This window comes from Alternaria novae-zelandiae, assembly GCF_023758075.1.
Source record: "Alternaria novae-zelandiae strain BMP 2774 chromosome Unknown scaffold_23, whole genome shotgun sequence".
NCBI classification, from domain to species: Eukaryota; Fungi; Ascomycota; class Dothideomycetes; order Pleosporales; family Pleosporaceae; genus Alternaria; species Alternaria novae-zelandiae.
In genome coordinates, this window is record NW_026056983.1 from 381008 (window position 1) to 400292 (window position 19285).

Below are 19285 nucleotides of genomic sequence, written 5' to 3' on the forward strand. Positions count from 1 at the left end.
ACCGCCATCCATGGAACAGCAAAACGTCTTTACACGTAAGCGTTGCTGACTGTCGTCATCGGTATTCGGTCTTTTGCGCGCGAGCGGTGTCGTGCTTCGACAAATTCATGACGCATCGCTCGGTACTTGAGCGCACGCTGTAATCGGCCCTGATCGCGACCGGTACAACCTTTCGCCCGCATGTTCGTACAAGCAATGTACGGCAGTACGGTACTATGTACGACATGTACGAAAGTAAGGTTGTCGCGTCGAAACGCGTAGGATTTGTGATCAGGCAAAGCGGCAATCTGTTGAGTGTGGATACTGATTTCGCACAACAAGCCGGTCACTCGAGGGTACGAACAGCGAGCATTAAGAGCACATCGACAATTTAGTGTGGCCCTCCACATGCCGATGGCTACAAATCTGTCTTTACGATTAGTTGAAACCTCGCGGAGAGCATGTCCGACACATTGAGGCCCTGGTGGAACCGTTTTCACGGGTTTGGGTCGCTCTTCGGTGCTTCAGGCGTTCGGCCGAGCCCGAATCGATCCTCAAACCATCCGCTAAGAAACGCTATCAGGACCAATTTCAGCTCCGCCCCGCTACAACAGCGCCCAGTACAGGAAGCAGGGACTTTGTCTCTAGTTGACCCTGAATCTAGCATCAGGGCAGTCTAGACTGCCGAATCTGCACTTGCTGCCTGGATAGCCTCTTGAACCAATCAAGATGACCGAATTTTGGCCGTATGCAGTCGTTCCGCAGCAGTCGGTGCCCGTGGCTTCCTGCCTCGTGTGAGCCCCTGCTTCGTCCGTTGAAGGAAGTAATGCACGCAATTGCGCCTGCGACGTCAGTAAGCTCGGAGTCGCTAATGTCGACGCCCGACTCTCCCTAGACTTTTCTAATCGATCAGGACCCACAGCAGTCCCCATAGGCTCATGTATATCACTACAACCCCAATATTCTTTTGAGTAGTACCTGCTTGAAGCTTTCACCTCTAATTCCGGGATCCGATCTTTAGTCGCTATCATCATCACATCTCAGAAAGACGAGAATCCTGGACGGACTGTTCGATCAACGCCAAAATGGAGGGCCGTAGGAGGAGCAGCGGTATGAACATACCTTCCGGCGCTGGTGAAGACATCATGCGAACACTATCCCGCACATTTTCCGGCAAATCAAGACAAGACGAGAACATCCAACGAGAAGACGACAGTGCAGACAGCGATTCCGCCAAGACCAAGGTGGATGAATGGAGGCTGGCAAGCGATGTGAAGGATCTTCAGCAAAACGATCCAACCGATGGACGAAGACTTGGTGTTACATGGAGCGGGCTCACTGTCAAAGTGGTGCCTTCAGACGCACGTTTGCAGGAGAATGTGCTCAGCCAGTTCAACATTCCACAGCAGATCAAGGAGTCACGACAAAAACCAGAACTGAAGACCATTCTCGACAACAGCTTCGGCAGCGTACAGCCGGGCGAGATGCTGCTGGTGCTGGGAAGGCCTGGATCTGGATGCACGACCTTACTGAAGATGCTCGCCAACAAGCGCAAGGGGTACGCACAAGTCGAAGGCGATGTGCACTTTGGCTCGATGGACGCCAAGGAAGCCAAAAAATATCGCGGCAACATCGTCATCAACACCGAAGAGGAGCTTTTCTTCCCTACGCTCACAGTAGGCAAGACCATGGACTTCGCTACAAGACTGAACATCCCACGTACTCTTCCGAGGGATTCCGCCACTCCCGAGGAGTATCGCCAGAAGTTCAAGTCATTCTTAATGGATTCTATGGGAATATCTCACACCGAGGACACCAAGGTTGGCGACGCCTTTGTTCGCGGTGTATCTGGCGGAGAGCGCAAACGAGTCTCTATTATCGAGACTTTGGCCAATCGCGCCAGCGTAGCCTGCTGGGTAAGTTCACCAACCATCCATGAAGCTGAGGACAACAAGCTCTTTCGCATCCGCAATGATGGAAGCTGACATGACACAGGATAATTCCACACGTGGTCTCGACGCAAGCACTGCTCTAGAGTACACTCGTGCTCTCAGATGCTTGACAGACGCGATGGGCATTGCTACAATCGTCACATTATACCAGGCAGGCAACGGTATCTACGACCTTTTCGACAAAGTCCTCGTGCTCGACGAGGGCAAGCAAGTTTTCTACGGCACTCGCGAACAAGCTCGACCCTTCATGGAAGAGCAGGGCTTCGTATGCAGCGAGGGTGCGAACGTTGCCGACTTCCTCACTGGTGTGACAGTACCATCTGAGCGACAGATCAGATCCGGATTTGAAGGCTTCCCACGCAACAACATTGAGCTAGAGCAGGCCTACCAACGGTCTTCCATCAAGGCTGCCATGGAACAAGAACTGTCATATCCCACAAGTGACGCCGCAAAGTCGAACACCCAGTCCTTTGTCGAAGCTATGGCGATAGACAAGTCAAAGCATCTTCCAGCATCATCTCCCATGACAGTCTCGTTCTATAACCAGGTGAAAGCCTGTGTGGCTCGGCAATACCAGATCCTCTGGGGAGACAAAGCGACGTTCATCATCAAGCAAGGTTCTACACTCTTCCAGGCACTCGTAAGTCTCACCATTCCACTCCGAGCTACTATGCAGTGTCACAAGATGTATTCGAATTTATGACTGACTCCGCTCTTAGATCGCCGGTTCGCTCTTCTACAACGCCCCCGCGACCTCTTCTGGTCTGTTCGTCAAGGGAGGAGCTCTCTTCTTGGCTCTCCTCTTCAACGCATTGCTAGCCATGTCGGAGGTTACGGACAGCTTCTTCGGTCGCCCTATCCTCGCCAAACACAAGAACTTCGCTTTCTACAACCCGGCAGCTTTCTGTATCGCGCAGATCGCAGCCGATGTCCCGATTCTACTGTTCCAAGTCACTATGTTTATGGTAGTGCTGTATTGGATGGTGGCTTTGAAGGCTACAGCTGCTGCTTTCTTTACTGCATGGTAGGCGATGGAAGCTTATCTTACACATGAGTCGTACTAACACGCTTTGACAGGTTCGTCGTATACGTCGTCACCTTCGTCATGACTGCCTTCTTCCGCATGGTCGGCGCCGCCTTCCCCAACTTCGACGCCGCTTCCAAGGTTTCGGGTTTCTCCATCACAGCTCTCATTCTCTACATCGGATACCAGATCCCGAAGCCCGCGATGCATCCATGGTTCGTTTGGATCTACTGGATTGATCCTTTGAGCTATGGCTTCGAGTCTCTGATGGCGAACGAGTTCTCTGGTCAAGACATCCCTTGTGTCAACAACAACCTCATTCCGAACTTCCTTCCTCAATACCAAAACGGCGTCAACCAAGCTTGCGCAGGTGTTGGCGGAGCTAAGCCTGGAGCTACCTCGGTCAGTGGTGACGATTACCTGGAGAGCCTTTCTTACGCCAAGGGCCACATCTGGCGCAACGTCGGTATTCTGTTTGCCTGGTGGTTCCTCTTCGTGGGCCTGACCATCTTCTTCACACTCCGATGGGACGACTCAGCCAGCTCTGGAGGCGCTCTCCTAATCCCCCGCGAGAACAAGAAGAAGGTCCCACGCTCTATCACACCTGGCGACGAAGAAGCTCAAGCAAATGAGAAGAGCCCCAGAACCGACGGCGCCGACGAAAAGGCTACTGAGACCCAGGACTTGAGTGCCAACCTCATGCGCAACACCTCTGTCTTCACCTGGCGCAATCTATCATACGTTGTCAAGACTCCATCTGGTGACCGCACGCTTTTGGATAATGTTCACGGCTACGTCAAGCCGGGAATGTTGGGAGCCTTGATGGGCTCATCTGGTGCTGGCAAGACAACCCTCTTGGATGTATTGGCTCAGCGAAAGACAGATGGCACTATCCATGGAGAGATCCTCGTCGACGGCCGTCCACTTCCTGTTTCATTCCAACGTTCCGCGGGCTACTGCGAGCAACTCGATGTCCACGAGCCTTTCGCGACCGTCCGGGAAGCACTCGAGTTTTCCGCCCTCCTTCGTCAAAGCCGCGATACCCCACGCGAGGAGAAGCTGGCTTACGTCGACACTATCATCGATCTGCTCGAGCTACACGACCTGGAACATACATTGATCGGTCGTGTTGGAGCCGGATTATCGGTTGAGCAGCGCAAGCGCGTCACTATTGGTGTCGAGCTTGTTTCTAAGCCTTCCATTTTGATCTTCCTCGATGAGCCTACCTGTAAGTATATGTGACCACCTATCAAGTACATCGCTAACACTATCTAGCTGGTTTGGACGGCCAAGCCGCTTTCAACACCGTTCGATTCCTTCGCAAGCTTGCCGACGTCGGCCAGGCCGTCTTGGTTACCATTCATCAACCGTCCGCTCTGCTCTTCGCCCAATTCGACACTCTTCTGCTTCTCGCAAAGGGCGGCAAGACCGTGTACTTCGGTGACATCGGTGACAACGCTTCTACCATCAAGGAATACTTTGAACGATACGATGCTCCATGCCCTCCGGGTGCCAACCCAGCAGAACACATGATCGACGTGGTTACAGGTACACAGGGCAAAGATTGGCACCAAGTTTGGCTAGATTCGCCAGAAGCCGCACGCATGCACCAAGACCTCGATCACATCATCACCGATGCTGCTGGCAAAGAGCCCGGTACCACGGATGACGGCCATGAGTTCGCAACGAGCCTCTGGACACAAACCAAGATTGTCACCAACAGGGCCAACGTCAGCATGTACCGCAACGTCGACTACGTTAACAACAAGTTCGCCCTCCACATCGGTACCGCACTGTTGATTGGTTTCAGTTTCTGGAAGATTGGCAACACCGTCGCCGACCAGCAGCTCATCCTCTTCTCTCTGTTCAACTACATCTTCGTCGCACCAGGTGTGATTGCGCAACTACAGCCCCTCTTCATCGACCGTCGCGACATCTACGAAACACGTGAGAAGAAGTCGAAGATGTACTCTTGGATCGCCTTCGTCACCGGCCTCGTCGTATCCGAGATTCCGTACCTCATCATCTGCGCCATTCTCTACTACGTCTGCTTCTACTACACTGCTGGTCTTCCGTCGGACTCCAACAAGGCAGGCGCCGTGTTCTTCGTCATGCTCATCTATCAGTTCATTTACACCGGTATCGGCCAGTTCGTTGCGGCATACGCTCCGAACGCTGTGTTTGCCTCGCTGGTCAACCCTCTCATCATTGGAGTCCTCGTCTCCTTCTGTGGTGTACTGGTGCCGTATGCGCAAATTCAGGAATTTTGGAGATACTGGATGTACTGGCTGAACCCCTTCAACTACCTCATGGGTTCGTTGCTCGTCTTCACAGACTTTGACTGGGAGATCAAGTGCTCCGAGTCTGAGTTTGCCATGTTCGATCCTCCATCTGGCCAGACATGTTCCGAATACTTGACAGCGTGGATGGCCGGACCAGGCAGTCGCACGAACCTCGTCAACCCTGATGCTACTTCCGACTGCAGAGTCTGTCAATACACCAGAGGTAGCGACTACTTGTACACGGTCAACTTGAACGACTACTACTACGGATGGAGGGACGCGGCGATCTGCGTCATCTTTGCTATTTCGAGTTACGCGTTGGTCTATGTTCTCATGAAGCTGAGGACCAAGGCGAGTAAGAAGGCGGAGTGAGTGGGCGCCTTTGTGTTCTTGCCGCTTGTTACTCAGGATAAATTGCCTATTTCTCGCTAATGCATCGGCGTTCTTGGTCAACGTTTGGAGTGTGGGCTTTGTATTCTTCTTCTGTTCATCTCTAAAAGTTCTATCTTTAGACTACTTTATACCTTACTTAGATATGGCATCTGATCCTAGAGCAGGGTCAAGCTTGCTATGTGTAATATATTGTAATTTCTTGCGAAAGCGTGTTTCCTAAACCATGCGGCGACCTTGAGCGGCTTCATAACTGCGAGTGTGCATTTGTGAAAGACTCAACCTAATACTTGAGGATCCATCTTGCTACCCAATGGCAACTAAAGCTTTCAGAAGTGAAGGCAGGCCTTCAAGCCCGTACAAAGAAAATTTCTAGTGGACCGTCGTTCTTAGTGACTTTATACACGTGCACCGCGACAGCGCTAGTGAGTGAGAGAGTGAGACGCGGCTTCTCGCACTCCACAGCTCGACCCACCGACAACCAACGCGACTTTCCCCAAACGCGTTTTTATAACGCGCCACGATACTCAATTGCCATCGCGCATTCCCTCAGAACCCATCGCGACCCTGCAATGCCCCCGAAAGCACGTACTCCTCGCGGCAAGGCCGCCGCCGCGGTTGAAGAAGCGCCTGTCGCATTGCCAATGAAGCGAGGTCGCGCCGCCAAAGCTGCTGTCGTCGATGCTGTCGACGTCGTCGCCGAACCCCCGAAGAAGCGCGGTCGCCCTGCGAAAGCACAAGCTGAAGAGCCCGTCGAAGCAGCGCCGGAGCCCGTCGTCGAAGAGGCAGCAGTAGTAGCAGTCAAGAAGGGCAGAGGAAGGCCTAAGAAGGACACCGTTGTACAGGAAGAAGACGCGCCGGTCAAGAGTCGTGGTCGCCCCAAGAAAGAGGCTGTTGCAGAGCAAGCTCCAGCTACCCCCAAGCGTGGCCGTCCAGCGCGCGCTGCAGTCGACCTTCACCGCGTCGCTGGCTCCCCTCGCATCGGCAAGAGGTCGTCTCCTCGCAACACCAACAAGGTCAAGTCTGTCAAGCCGGAGCCCCTCGCTCGCCGCCTCGATCCTCGCATGCAATCCAAACTGCGTACACGACTCCCGCCCAAGAAGAGCGAGCCAGCTCCTCAGCCAGCTCCAAAGCCAACCTCCAGACGTGGACGACCGCCCAAGGCCGCTGCCGCTGTCGCTTTTATTGCTCCAAAGCAAGTCACAAAGCCGTCAAAGCTCCTCGCCCCTCGCAAGATGCGCGGCCACACCGTACGCCAGATCCCCGACCGATACGTCGCTCAGATCGACCAATACCTCCACGACCTCATCGAAGCGGACGAGTCTTCTGCCGCAGAGGAGCAAGAGGACGGCGTAGTCGTTGAAGTTGAAGATGCCCAGGATGCGCTTGTGTCTTCGGAGCAAGATCGTGATCAATACCAAGAGGACAGCGATGCCGGTATCGACATGAACGGTCAACAAGACCTCGTTGAAGACGAGGAAGACATGCAGGCTGTTGCCGCGCTGCAGCAGCAGGAGCGAGACGAGTACGCCGAAGACTCCCCTGAGGAGGCAAACGACGACGAGTTCCCCGAAGAGCTCCCCGAGAACGACGAGCCTCAGTACCCAGAGGAGGGCGAGAACGACGAGAACATCGAGCCGGTACACGAGGACGTTGAGATGAGCATGCACGATGTCGAGATGGAGGCGGACGCGGATGGCAACACCCTTCTCACTACCATCGACACCGACATTGTGGTCCGCGACGATAGCCCTCCCCTTGATGTTGAAGACGATGTTGAAGAGGAGGATGGTCTTCTCAACCCGACTCCCCCCAGGCCTTCCGCGGCTGCTGCTATCTTCAGCTAGACGACTTGTGTCTGGCTGGAGGGTACATATCTGGTTCTGTTCTGGTTATGCATTGCTGAGCAAGCGAAGTAGCATCTTCATTCTGATATCACGTAGCTCCTGTACAAAGCTTTTCATTACTTGCAGGGTATCGGGTCGATAGGGCAGGCCACGGGTTCAGGGTCAGCCTGCTCATACTGGCCACATGGTTCGCGTTTGCGTCGCGAGACGTCCATAGCGGCCTTCTGCCACACATGAATACACATTACCAACGAATTCTTTTCGCACATCACCGTAGTTGCTAACAGCTTGGACAGGACGTGCATTACACAATGACATACAGATACACTACAACTCTTCTCATCATTACGTCAACGTGAACATGGCGAAAACATCTTGTTCATGACTTCGAAACAACATGAGATAACTTGGAAACCTTTACAATTACACCTGGGCTACAGTACTATCCTACGACCCATACCGGCTTTTGAAGGTTTGATACAGCACGACTCCTCAACAACTCAATTTCGTCTCCGCCGTGCTCGGCCTACTCGGCCGACTCGTCTCAAACACGCCCCTCCGTCTCCTCACCTCCTCACCCATCATGCGCCAATCCGTCCAGCAATGAAACCCCAATCGATCGACATCGTAACTAATGCGCGAAGATAGAATTCCCCTCGCCATGCTCATGCCCATGGCTGTGTCCGTGGCTGTGGCCACCACCAGAAGCGCTGTGGTTGTGCACGGTGGTACCGCTGGAGACTACCCTGGAGATCTTGGAGCCGCCACGGGCTACGCCGCCGCTGCTAGCGTGGTAGACGCTGCTGGCTGACTCTTCGAAACGCTCCATCTCGCGGCACTTCTCCTCGTACTTGGCCATGTATTCGTCGCGCTCGCGGTCGGCGGCGTGACGCGCGGAGATGGCGCGTTCCTTCTGTTCGCGGGCCTCGTTGAGCAGGGTGCGGAGAGAGGTTATCTCGAACTCGAACTCAGCGGAGGAGTCGTCGTAGGTGGAGATGGTCTCGGTGATCTCCTCGTACTTGTGCTTCCAGGCGTTGAGGTCGGAGTGCGCGCGGTCGCGAGCGTACTTCAGGTTGGTGATCTCGGTCTGGAAGATGACGAGCTTTTCCTGGAGGCTGCTGATCTCGCCGGTGAGGTGGCCGTGCTTGCCGCGTGAGTCTTCGCCCTCACGGTAAAGCACCTTGTTGCGCTCGGTCAGAGTGTGGATCTCTGACTTGATCTCGGTGATCGTCAGCTCTGCGCGGCGGAGGGAGTCTTCCAAGATGTTGATGCGGCGGTGGCCGTCTTCCACCTTGCGGTGCTCGTCGTGGAGGTCTTGCTTCACCTGGTCGCGCTCAATGACAACGAGACGGTGGTCCTCGCGAGAGCGGTCGATGGCGTCTCGGAGCTCTGTGCGCTCGAGCTCGACGTCCCTCAACTTCTCCTTGACGGAAACGACCTCGCGCTTGATGTGCTCGTACTTGAGGGAGAACTCGTTAGCACGGGCGTCGGACTCCTCCCAACCTTGAACCTTGGCCTTGACCTCACGGCGGAGGTTGTCAATGGTCAGAGCATGGTCATCACGCTCTGTCTCAATGATGCGGACAGTCTCCTTGAGCTTGTGAAGCTCACGCTGCACACGGTCGTGTCGCTCAGTGAGCTCAGTGTACTCGCGAGTAGTCTCGTCAACGCGGGATTTCGCGCGCTTCAACTCTTCGTGCAGACGATCCTTCTCGTGGAGGTGTTCGTCCCGCTCAAGCTCGAACATCTTGATACGGTCGGTAAGAGTGAGGACCTCCTTGCGAGTAGACTCAAACTTGGAAGTAGTCTCGTTGTACTTGCTCTTGAGCTCAGTGTGCTCACGATGAAGTGTCCTGAGCTCATTGTGGTGCTTGTCTGAGTCGAATCGAGCGGAATCGCGTTCGCCTTCACAGATCTTCAGCCTGGAGTACGCAGCCTCTAGCTCCGACCTGGTCCTCTCATGATCACCATGAGTGAGCGTGATGGAGCTTTGAAGTTCGTGTAGCTCATGTCGGGTGTTCTCCAGGTCGCGGTCGCGATCGGAAAGCTTCTTCTTGTGGTCGGTCACTTGAGTAAGGGCAGCGTTAAGCTCAAGAACGAGCTTCTCCACCTGCCTCTTCCTCTCGCCGTGTTCATGACCATAATGCGAGTGTTCAGCTTCTTTACGCTGGATCTCTTCCGTCACCTCTTCGACGGTAATGAGAAGCTCATCCCTCTCACGAGAGAGACTGTCTCGCTCAGCCATGATGCGAGACCATGACTCTTTGAGCGAAGAAGCCTCTCGGGAGGCGGTAGACATGAGGTCCATCAAGGCGAAGAATTTGCCCTCAGCTTGTGATGTGAGCTCTGTAGACATCTTGCTTCGATGTGACTGGAGGAAGCTGCTTGCGCGACGAGAGGATGAGCTGGTCTGACGAGTCGTTCGACGTGTCAGTGATGAGCTGTGGCCGCCACCATTTGCTTGACTGGCGAATGAGAAAGATCGGTTGCCTGTGGGGGAGGAAGGCTCAGAAAAGACATCGCGAAGTCCACTGGCCTTGAGCTTCATGATGGTGAGCCTCTCGGGCGAGATATCGGCGGTGGTATCGAATGTGTCTGTCATTGTGATGATATGAGGTATTGAGAAAGATGTGAAGATGTTTGAGATGTATATGCTATGAGGGTGAGCGGAAAGTGGTACTTATGCTGTCAGTGCCGTCAACCAGCATCCTGCCCCACGTACCATGGTAGCGTATCACAAGCGGCACATCAATACTGCCATCGGTATAGTCAGCTCCTCGCATTAACGAGCTGGTCGTGGCTTGCAGCTTGGAGGTGTATTCCCACGTATGACGCAACGTTCTCAGAGCATTTGGCAAACTGGAGGAGCTATCCCAGCTGCCGTTCGATACGCTGCACTGTTACTGGAAAGGCACATGCAGCAACTTGGAACCATGCATGAGATAAGTGGGACCTCTTCATCAAGTGTCGGCGACTCAAGAGGTGGAGGTAACCATCGTAACATTCAGCTTGAATGAGCACCGCCTAGGAGATCAGACCCGGCATTGCGATATGCAATGACGATCCTTCGTAGCGCACGTCGATGAGAGGGATTTTGGCCTTGCCGCTCTCGCTTGTCGGGGCATTGGACTGCATGATGGATCACCTTACGACTGGATGATGTGATGCCAGGCGCGGGTAGATCACCAGGGCTGGGTATCTCGATGCTGCAGATCGCAGATCATATATGGGGGCGGGCCGCGCTATAGCATCCTCGCCGAGTCGACAGCGCCATCGCTTGACCTCGCTTGCTTCTTTCGGCCGCTACATGACGCCAGAGCTTTCGATAGTCCTAAACGGGATTCCGTCTTTCGTCGCGAGGGAAGAGCCGTGGGCCAATGACATTGCCTGGCACGCTGGACCGGACCGCGGTCAGGCAATCGGAAACGTCGGCCATGACCGAGCAATGGGATGACGAACGCTATTGGAGGGGAAGCTACACCGGTGCACGCCTGGCTATTACCAGTGTAGTGTATCAGTGAGCGATGATCGAAGAGCCGGTGGTTGTAAGACGTAGCTCCAGATCGTGCGGCGGCTCTGAGGCATGGTTGACGCTAGCACATGACCCCGCCCTTGTCGATGAAGAAGCAACGAAGGAGCGGAGGAGTTCGCATCGCCAAACCTGCGTCGAGTCTGGAACAGAGACATAGCAAACCTATCGATTCCAGAGACGTGGGTAGGAGATGTTCAAGCACCAGCAGGAACTTCACCCGTGCTTCAAGCATTTTCCTAATGCGGGTCTCGGTTCTGCACATCGTACCCGCACTTGCAGCGACGTCACAGCTAGACGAGAATTCGGGAAAGAGCGATCAAACCCCGACTGAACGCATCGATGGAGGTGTCCGGTAGTCTGTACTGATCCTGCACGTCCTTTCTCATACGTCTTGCGTTTTGGCTAGCGCGACACGGCCCTTCAGCTTCATGTGATCCGCATGCATTCCCTTCAACGGCAACACCGATGGCCTTTGATAGGCATCCACGAACCGGGCACACGCACGACGAGTTTACATTCCAACATTTTTCGTTTCTGCCCGGCCGCAATTCATTGCCAACGCGTCTCACAATGATGTGGTATCAAACACAACTTGCGTCTTTCAGAACAGACGACTCTTGGATAAAATGATTCGGCTCATCGCAACGTCTTTCTCACAATAGCAACGGACATGACGGGGCCCGTCATGTCTAATTTCCTGTCGCGAACGCAAGTCATCGATCAAGAGAGGTGAGCCAGTACTAGCAGATCCCATTTAGCTGAGTCGCCGCGGCCTTGATAAGTCCTTTGCAACGGATGGTCTTACCGTGTACAGCGTCCGATCACCATATCATGAATTGAAGAAGTGATTACATCCAAGAGTCTTTGCGCAGTGAACTTAACATAGAGATGTGGCGTATACTACCCTGCGTTACCGCTACCCAAACTTGAAACAATGTCTTCTTTGAAGATCGAGTTCATAAGAGCCGGGGAGGGTAAGCCCAGACGAAACGAAGACTGACGTCTTTGTTCGAGCATCTAAATCCAGATCTCACTAGACACCTTTTGGGCTTGTTCTTGGTAAGGAGCCATACTTGAAAGAAGTCTGCGAACGGCGCTCGTATCGCAGATATGATAAATGTGTCCAAAGGTAAGTCGAATGTGGTGCGTCAAGAGCGACACTTCGTTCTTTACGTTTCCGAGACCATCCATCCCTCTTTGCACTCACCTACCTTCCCGATACACACGCCGTCATGAAACTATCCCTCACCCCCATCTTCGCGCTTTCACTACTCGCCACATCCATTGATGCTTACGAATTCAAAACCGGATCAGGAGTTTGTGCCAAGCGTTATGAAAAATGCACAGAACCATGGGTTTACTCTTGCGAATGTAATTCGGGCTGGATTGTAAGTCTTCCATATCTTATACGAGGTTGCGCTCGCGCTTATTGTTATCAATACAGGTGCAGTGTAGTGGTGGCGGGACCCGCTACGATTCAACACCTGTGAAATGGATGCCTCTTCTTAACTGTCCAAAGCCGGACAAGAAGGGAGGGCTGCAATGTGTTTCTGGGATGTGCACTAAGTGGCGGCCTGACCTGCTATCGATTTAGAGCTGTTCTCATGTTGTTGGTAGACAAGTGCCGGTGGGGTGCAGGTGTATTTGCGAACTCAGAGAGGAATTGGTTCGCTCTTACACCGTTGTAGCTTGATGAAATTCGACTTATCTTATAAGTTCGCGGTCGTTCTATCGACGTTGTTTCGTTGCCTTGCGTCGAATACATAATGAGATACCTAATGCGGTTGTGAAGGTCACATGTATTGCAGGCTCTTGTGTTAATAATACTTCTCTTTTTAAGAGAACCTAATTATATAAATATATATAAATTTTAGAAGTTATAAGTTACTTATTATAATAAGTTATTAAGTATACTATAGAATAAAAGTAATAGTTCTAAAGTATAACTTTATATATATAGTAATATAAGTTAGAGATAGAGTATATAAAGTACTTTAGTATTATTATTACTTATATAATATATATATATACTATAGTACTTTCTTTTACCTCTATTACTTTTAAAATTTTAATCTAACTATATATTTTTATTAATATTAAATACTACTAGCTCTTACTTACTAATATAGTAAAAGTAACTTACTACTAAGTAGCTATATAAGCTAAGTATTATTAATAAATACTTATAAATGTAAATATAAACTTATACACTTAATAAAGTATTAAGTTATATATATAATAGTTTAGTTCTCTAGGCGTTAGGTCTACGTTAGACTAATAACTCTATATATATATTATTACCTCTAAGTACTTCTTATAAGCTTTACTATAATAATATTATAATTTAATATAATATTATTATCTAATCTCTATATAACTCTAATATATTATTATAGTTAGTACTATATTTCTAAAAAGTAGCTTAGCGCGTTAGCTAACTACTTCTAAGATTATAACTATATTATTACTAATTCTCTACTTATCTAGTAGTAGAAATATATTCTATATTACTTTCTACTTTTCTAGTTCTATTTAAAGAACTATTACTAAAGTTACTTTATTATCTATAATACTTATTACTATCTCTAACGCGCTCTTATTTACTAAACCTATTATAGCTTCTACTACCTATAGTTAGCGCGTAAATTAGTCTTAGTCTTAAGCTTTCTTTACTACTATATTAAGTAGTATCTAAAGATTACTTACTACTATAGCGTATAATAGTTTCTAGAATCTATATTAGTTTTTTTCTTACTTACGTAGTAGCTCTAATCTCTATAATAGTAGTTTTTTTTAGTTTTCTAGTACTTTTTAGAATAACTTCTAAGTTAACTCTACTATAGATAGTAGTTATATTCTTAACTCTAATAATAAAAGTAATAATAAAACTAATTTTACCTAAATCTATTATTATCTTATTAAAGATAATAACTATAATAACTATAGTAACTTAGTTAAGCTCTATAAAAGCGTTTTCTTTACTAACTTACTAAGTAACGTTACTAAGACTTATAGTAGCGCCTAGCTACTATACTATCTCTCTCTTAGTAAGCCTCTTACCTATATTACTTATAGTAGTGTCTACTACTCTAACTTTCTTAGTCTTTAAGCTACTGCTACTAGTAACACTACTATTAATCTATCTTAGTTTAACTAGAGCCTTTAGTAACTCTATTAGTAGAGTCTAATATAGGTAAATATACTAGCTTCTATTAAGAAAGAGCTTCTATAGTTCTCTTTATCTTTAGTTTAAGAGTATACTTTAGTAGTTTCTTCTACTACTTACTATAGAGTTATAGGCTTTATTATTTTAAAGTCTAACTTCTTAGAAGATAGTTACTTTATTCTTACTATATATAAGTATAACTCTAAAAGTAAAGCTAAACTTATTAGTAATATAGATAAAACTTTTTTTAAAAAGAGCTACGCTTTTACTATAAAGAAAAACTTTAAGAAATATAAGTTCTACTTTAATACTATATACTTTTTTTACTATAACTTAACTATTACTAATAGTTAGCTTAAAGAAGCTTAGAAAGAACTTACTAATAAGTGTAATAAGGCTTATAACTTTTATATTAGAGCTACTAACACTATTAAAACTACTAATACTCTTTAGCTTTAAAACCTAGACTTAGATAGTAAGGTTATAAGTCTAATAGAGTAACTACGCCTAATAAAAGCTAATACGTAGACTAATATACTTAACCTAAAAAACTACTATATTATTACTAAATATAAGCTTAAAAAAGTATATAAGTATAAGAATATTTATAAGAAGATATATAAAGAAGAGTATAGCGCGCGCGTTAAGGCTTACACTAAGATTACTTACTTAGAGACTTTTATTTAATAAGCTTTTACTATTACTACTACGTCTATAAAGTCTAATAACTCTAACTTAGAAGACTTTAATAATCTTACTAGCGCTTCTTAATCTAGTTACTATAACTAATAGATGTTGCGCTAGCTACTAGATTCTAACTCTACTACTACTCTTCTACCTTTTTAGGCTCTAGTATTCTAGGCTTATTATTCTAAATAGTCTAAGTCTAATAAGTTTAAAAGTCTACTTAGTACACTATCTAACTTATACTTAAAGTAGAAGCTTAATATATAGAGCTAGTTCTAGACTTACTTTACTACCTTCTAGTATAAGAATAAGTAGATAAACTATATCTATATAAGAACTACTAGCGCTATATAGAATAGTATCTCTATTAGCTAGTATATCTCTAGAAAGAAGTTTAAGTATATATAATAGATTTAGAATATTCTTAATACTTACTATAGACGTCTTAACTCTATATATAATACTTATAAGTTCTATAATTATAAGAGTAGTATAAAAACTAGTAAAAATATTAGCTTATATCTTACTTACTTTTAAACTAGCGTTACTTCTCTTAAATAGAGTAATAAGAAAAAAATTCTCTAGCTATACTAAAAGCTACCTTTTTACTAGTACTTTTATATTAAGTACTTAATAGATAATAAGCATTATATCTAGAACTTTACTACTTTTAGTAATAAGCTCTACTATCTTAAGTAGCTATACTCTTTACTTTACTCTAGCTAGCTAAAGACTTAGACTAGTAGTAGAGGTAATAGTAATAGTAGAGGTAATAGTAGTAGAGTAGATAGTAACTATAACTACTTATGTAACGCTACCTCTACTATAAATAGTACTAGCGCTTTCTACTTTATTATTAATAAGTCTTATAAGAACTATAGCTTAATAAAGACTTAAGTTCTTACTAATCTATAGTATTACTTTAACTATATACACGCTAGTTATAAGTTTAACTAAGTAAATACTTTTTATAAGAGATAGAATAAAGTTACTTTAATAGTAAAGTATTCTAAAATTCTTACTACTTTTAATAAAGTGTATAAAGCTACTAGTATCTCTATTTTTTAAGCTTCTATCTAAATTAGAAATTAAAGTTTAACTTCTCTCTTATTAGTTACTAGTACTAATATATATATAGAAAATAAGTAGTTTCTAGTAATAGTTACCTCTAGAGACTTTCTAAGTCTAAGAATAATAATAAAAATACCTTAAAGATACCTATATCTATACCTATACTATCTTCTCTATTTTCTTTTATTAAAGTTTATAATAATAAAGATAATAATAAATCTAACTCTATGCTATAAGCTATTCTATTCTAGATTAAGAACTTAGAAAGCTTTATAATACTAAGAGTTTAAGTCTTTACTATTATAGCTACTACTATTTATAGCGCTATATATCTCTCTTAAGTAGAATAGTAGTTAGTCTTTAAAGAAATTATATTTTTCTTTTAATAACTATTCTTATACGTTAAACTTATAAGTAATTCTAGTTATACTTCTATTTTTATTAATACTTCTTACGCCTACGTAAATAATTATAAAATAATTATATTATAAAATTCTACTAGCTTAGAGCTAGCTAATAGTTTCTAAGTTACTAATATTACTTATATAACTAGAGTAAATATCTCTTTTAGTAATTATAATAAATAAGTTCTTATATATATTATAAAGCTTAGTAGCGTCTAGATAATTCTAAATACTCTTTAGTTCTAATAATATAACCTTTAGGTAGACTAGAATACTATATCTATAATATTTAATTCTAACTACTACCTTTGCTAGTACCTTTATAATTATAAACTTTACTATATTACTAGTAGCTAGCACTATAAGTAGCCTATTCTACTATCTTATAAACTTAAATAGGTCTACTATCTAAAGGCTCTAGCCTCTTCTAATATATCTATAATCTCTAGCTATATAGCTAGTATATTAGTTACTAGAAAAGATAAAGTGTATTTTATAACTATAGAGAAGGTAGAATAACTCTATAATATAAGTAACTAAGAATAGACTAATACCTAGCTACTATAAATAGTAGAAGCTAAGGTACTTTCTAAGAATTTTAAGAAGTTCTAAGACTATATAGAGTAGCTAGCTATAAGTAAGAATATTATACTACGCTCTAACTTCTACTCTAACTTCTACTCTTTCTACTAAGATCTTTACCTAGGTACTAAGAGCTTTCTCTTAGAAAGCTTCTATATTAACTTTTAAGAATATTTTAATATTTCTCTAGCTCTATAGCTCTATAGCTTACCTATTACTACTTCTAAGTTTATTTCTAAGTTTACTAAAAATACTCTTTATTACTATTACTCTTTATAAGTACGTTATTACTATCTATATTTATAGTAAATATTAAAAAAAAAGTTTTATTAAATTTATAGTTATATATAGTAAGTATAAAGTATTTAGAAAATATACCTATATTAAAATTACTATATAGAGTTACTAACTACGTTTTATTACTTTACTCTATATTAACACTTTACTATAATAAGTAAAAATAATATTCTAGCTAAGTTACTAGAAGTTCTTTACTCTCTCTATTATAGTTTTAACCTATAAGAAGTAGATAAAGTTCTCTCTTAGCGTAATAAGTTAGACTACGCTATTAAGATTTAGTTAGACTCTAATATAGAACGTTTACTATAACTATCTTTATAGTAATTACGCTCTCTATTTAGAGATAAAGCTTAAGCTATTAAGCTCTATATTAATAATATATTACGTAAAGAATATATTAAGCGTAGTATATTTAAATAGGCTACCTCTCTTTTAGTAGTAAAGAAGCTAGAAAAAGGTATTTATATATATATTAACTATTATAGACTTAACGTACACACTATTAAGAATAGAAATATACTTTTTCTTATTTATAATATACTTATAAAGCTATCTAAAGCTTACTACTTTTCTAAGGTTAATATTATTATAGCTTTTAATAAAATCTATATTAAAGAAGAGTATAAATACTTATCTACTTTTATTACTTTCTATAGTCTTTACTAATATACTATTATATCTTTTAGAATATATAATAGCTCTAGAACTTTCTAGACTTATATTAATAATATACTATATAAGTACCTAAATAAGTTTTATATAGCTTACTTAGATAATATTATTATATTTAGTAAGACTAAGAAAGCTTATAATAATTACCTTTTATATATAGTAATCTAACTTATAGATATAGATCTCTTTATAGATATTCTTAAGTTAGAATTTATAAAATAAGAAGTTAAATTTTTTAGATTAATTATTACTTTTAAAGATATTAAAATAGACTCTAATAAAGTCTCTACTATATAATATTAGCAGCTCTCTAAGACCTTAAAAGATGTTTAGATATTTCTTAGATTTACTAACTTCTATTACTACTTTATATATAAGTTCTCTAATATTACTAAACTACTTACGTATCTTACTTATAGAGATTCTTCTCTTTTCTAGATAACTTTTAATACTACTTATATATTTAATAAGTTAAAATAAGCTTTCTATAGTAAGATAGTGCTTATACACTTTAACGCTAATCTTAAATATATTCTAGAAATAAACGTATTAGACTACGTCTATACTACTATTCTTTTGTAAATCTAATCTAATAATACTATTAGACTTATAGTCTATTTATTAAAGAAGATAATACTAATAAAATATAATTATAAAATCTATAATAAAGAGCTTCTTACTATTATTTAAGTATTTAAGAAATAGAGGCTAGAGCTAGTAGACGCTACTAACTTTATTAAAGTACTTATAAACTATTATAGGCTTAAGTACTTTTATACTAAGTATTATTTTAACTAATAGTAAGCTTACTAGACTAAATTCTTAGAAGAGTTTAATTTTAAAGTTAAGTACTACTCTAGAAAGTAGAGTATAAAGCTTAATAGTCTTACTAGAAGAACTAGTAACTTACTAGAGAATATCTCTAATAACTAGGTTTAATACTAACACTAAACTATTCTTAGAGAATACTAGTAGAATAGAAGTAGTTACGCTACTATTAGACTAGCTAGGCTTTACCTTAGTAATACTAAATATAATCTACTATTACTTCTTAAGCTTATATATAAATCTACTAAAAGTAGCTTAGCTCTAGAATACTTTACTATTAGTCTTATACGTTTCTTTCTATAAGAAGAACTAGATCTCTATAATAACTTAGAAGAAGTAGATACTTTATCTACTTAGAACGTAGTTAATACTTTATATTCTTTTAATACCTATTTTATAGCTATCTAAAACGCACTAAATTATAGTAATTATTATATTCTCTATTACTTTATTATTAAGAGTATACGCTTAGAGTTAAATAATCTAAAGATAAGTAATAATAGTAAAATCTTTATACGTAATAACTATTTTATTATTTTCTTTAGTAAACGTCTATATACTTAAATTAT

The 19285-nt window shown here is 43.3% G+C and overlaps 3 protein-coding genes across 3 annotated transcripts; 2 read left to right on the plus strand and 1 right to left on the minus strand.

Moving 5' to 3' along the window:
• Positions 1-1064: 1064 nt before the first annotated feature.
• J4E88_009290 (uncharacterized protein) lies at positions 1065-5609 on the plus strand (the record flags this gene model as incomplete). Its single annotated transcript, XM_049402893.1, has 5 exons — positions 1065-1895; positions 1975-2571; positions 2651-2955; positions 3009-4183; positions 4231-5609. The coding sequence occupies 5 exons, from the start codon at positions 1065-1067 to the stop codon at positions 5607-5609; spliced, it is 4287 nt and encodes a 1428-aa protein (XP_049251381.1).
• A 590-nt stretch (positions 5610-6199) lies between these two features.
• J4E88_009291 (uncharacterized protein) lies at positions 6200-7474 on the plus strand (the record flags this gene model as incomplete). Its single annotated transcript, XM_049402894.1, has 1 exon — positions 6200-7474. One exon carries the CDS (start codon positions 6200-6202, stop codon positions 7472-7474), a length of 1275 nt encoding a protein of 424 aa, XP_049251382.1.
• A 631-nt stretch (positions 7475-8105) lies between these two features.
• J4E88_009292 (uncharacterized protein) lies at positions 8106-10076 on the minus strand (the record flags this gene model as incomplete). Its single annotated transcript, XM_049402895.1, has 1 exon — positions 8106-10076. The coding sequence occupies one exon, from the start codon at positions 10074-10076 to the stop codon at positions 8106-8108; it is 1971 nt and encodes a 656-aa protein (XP_049251383.1).
• Between the last annotated feature and the right edge of the window lie 9209 nt (positions 10077-19285).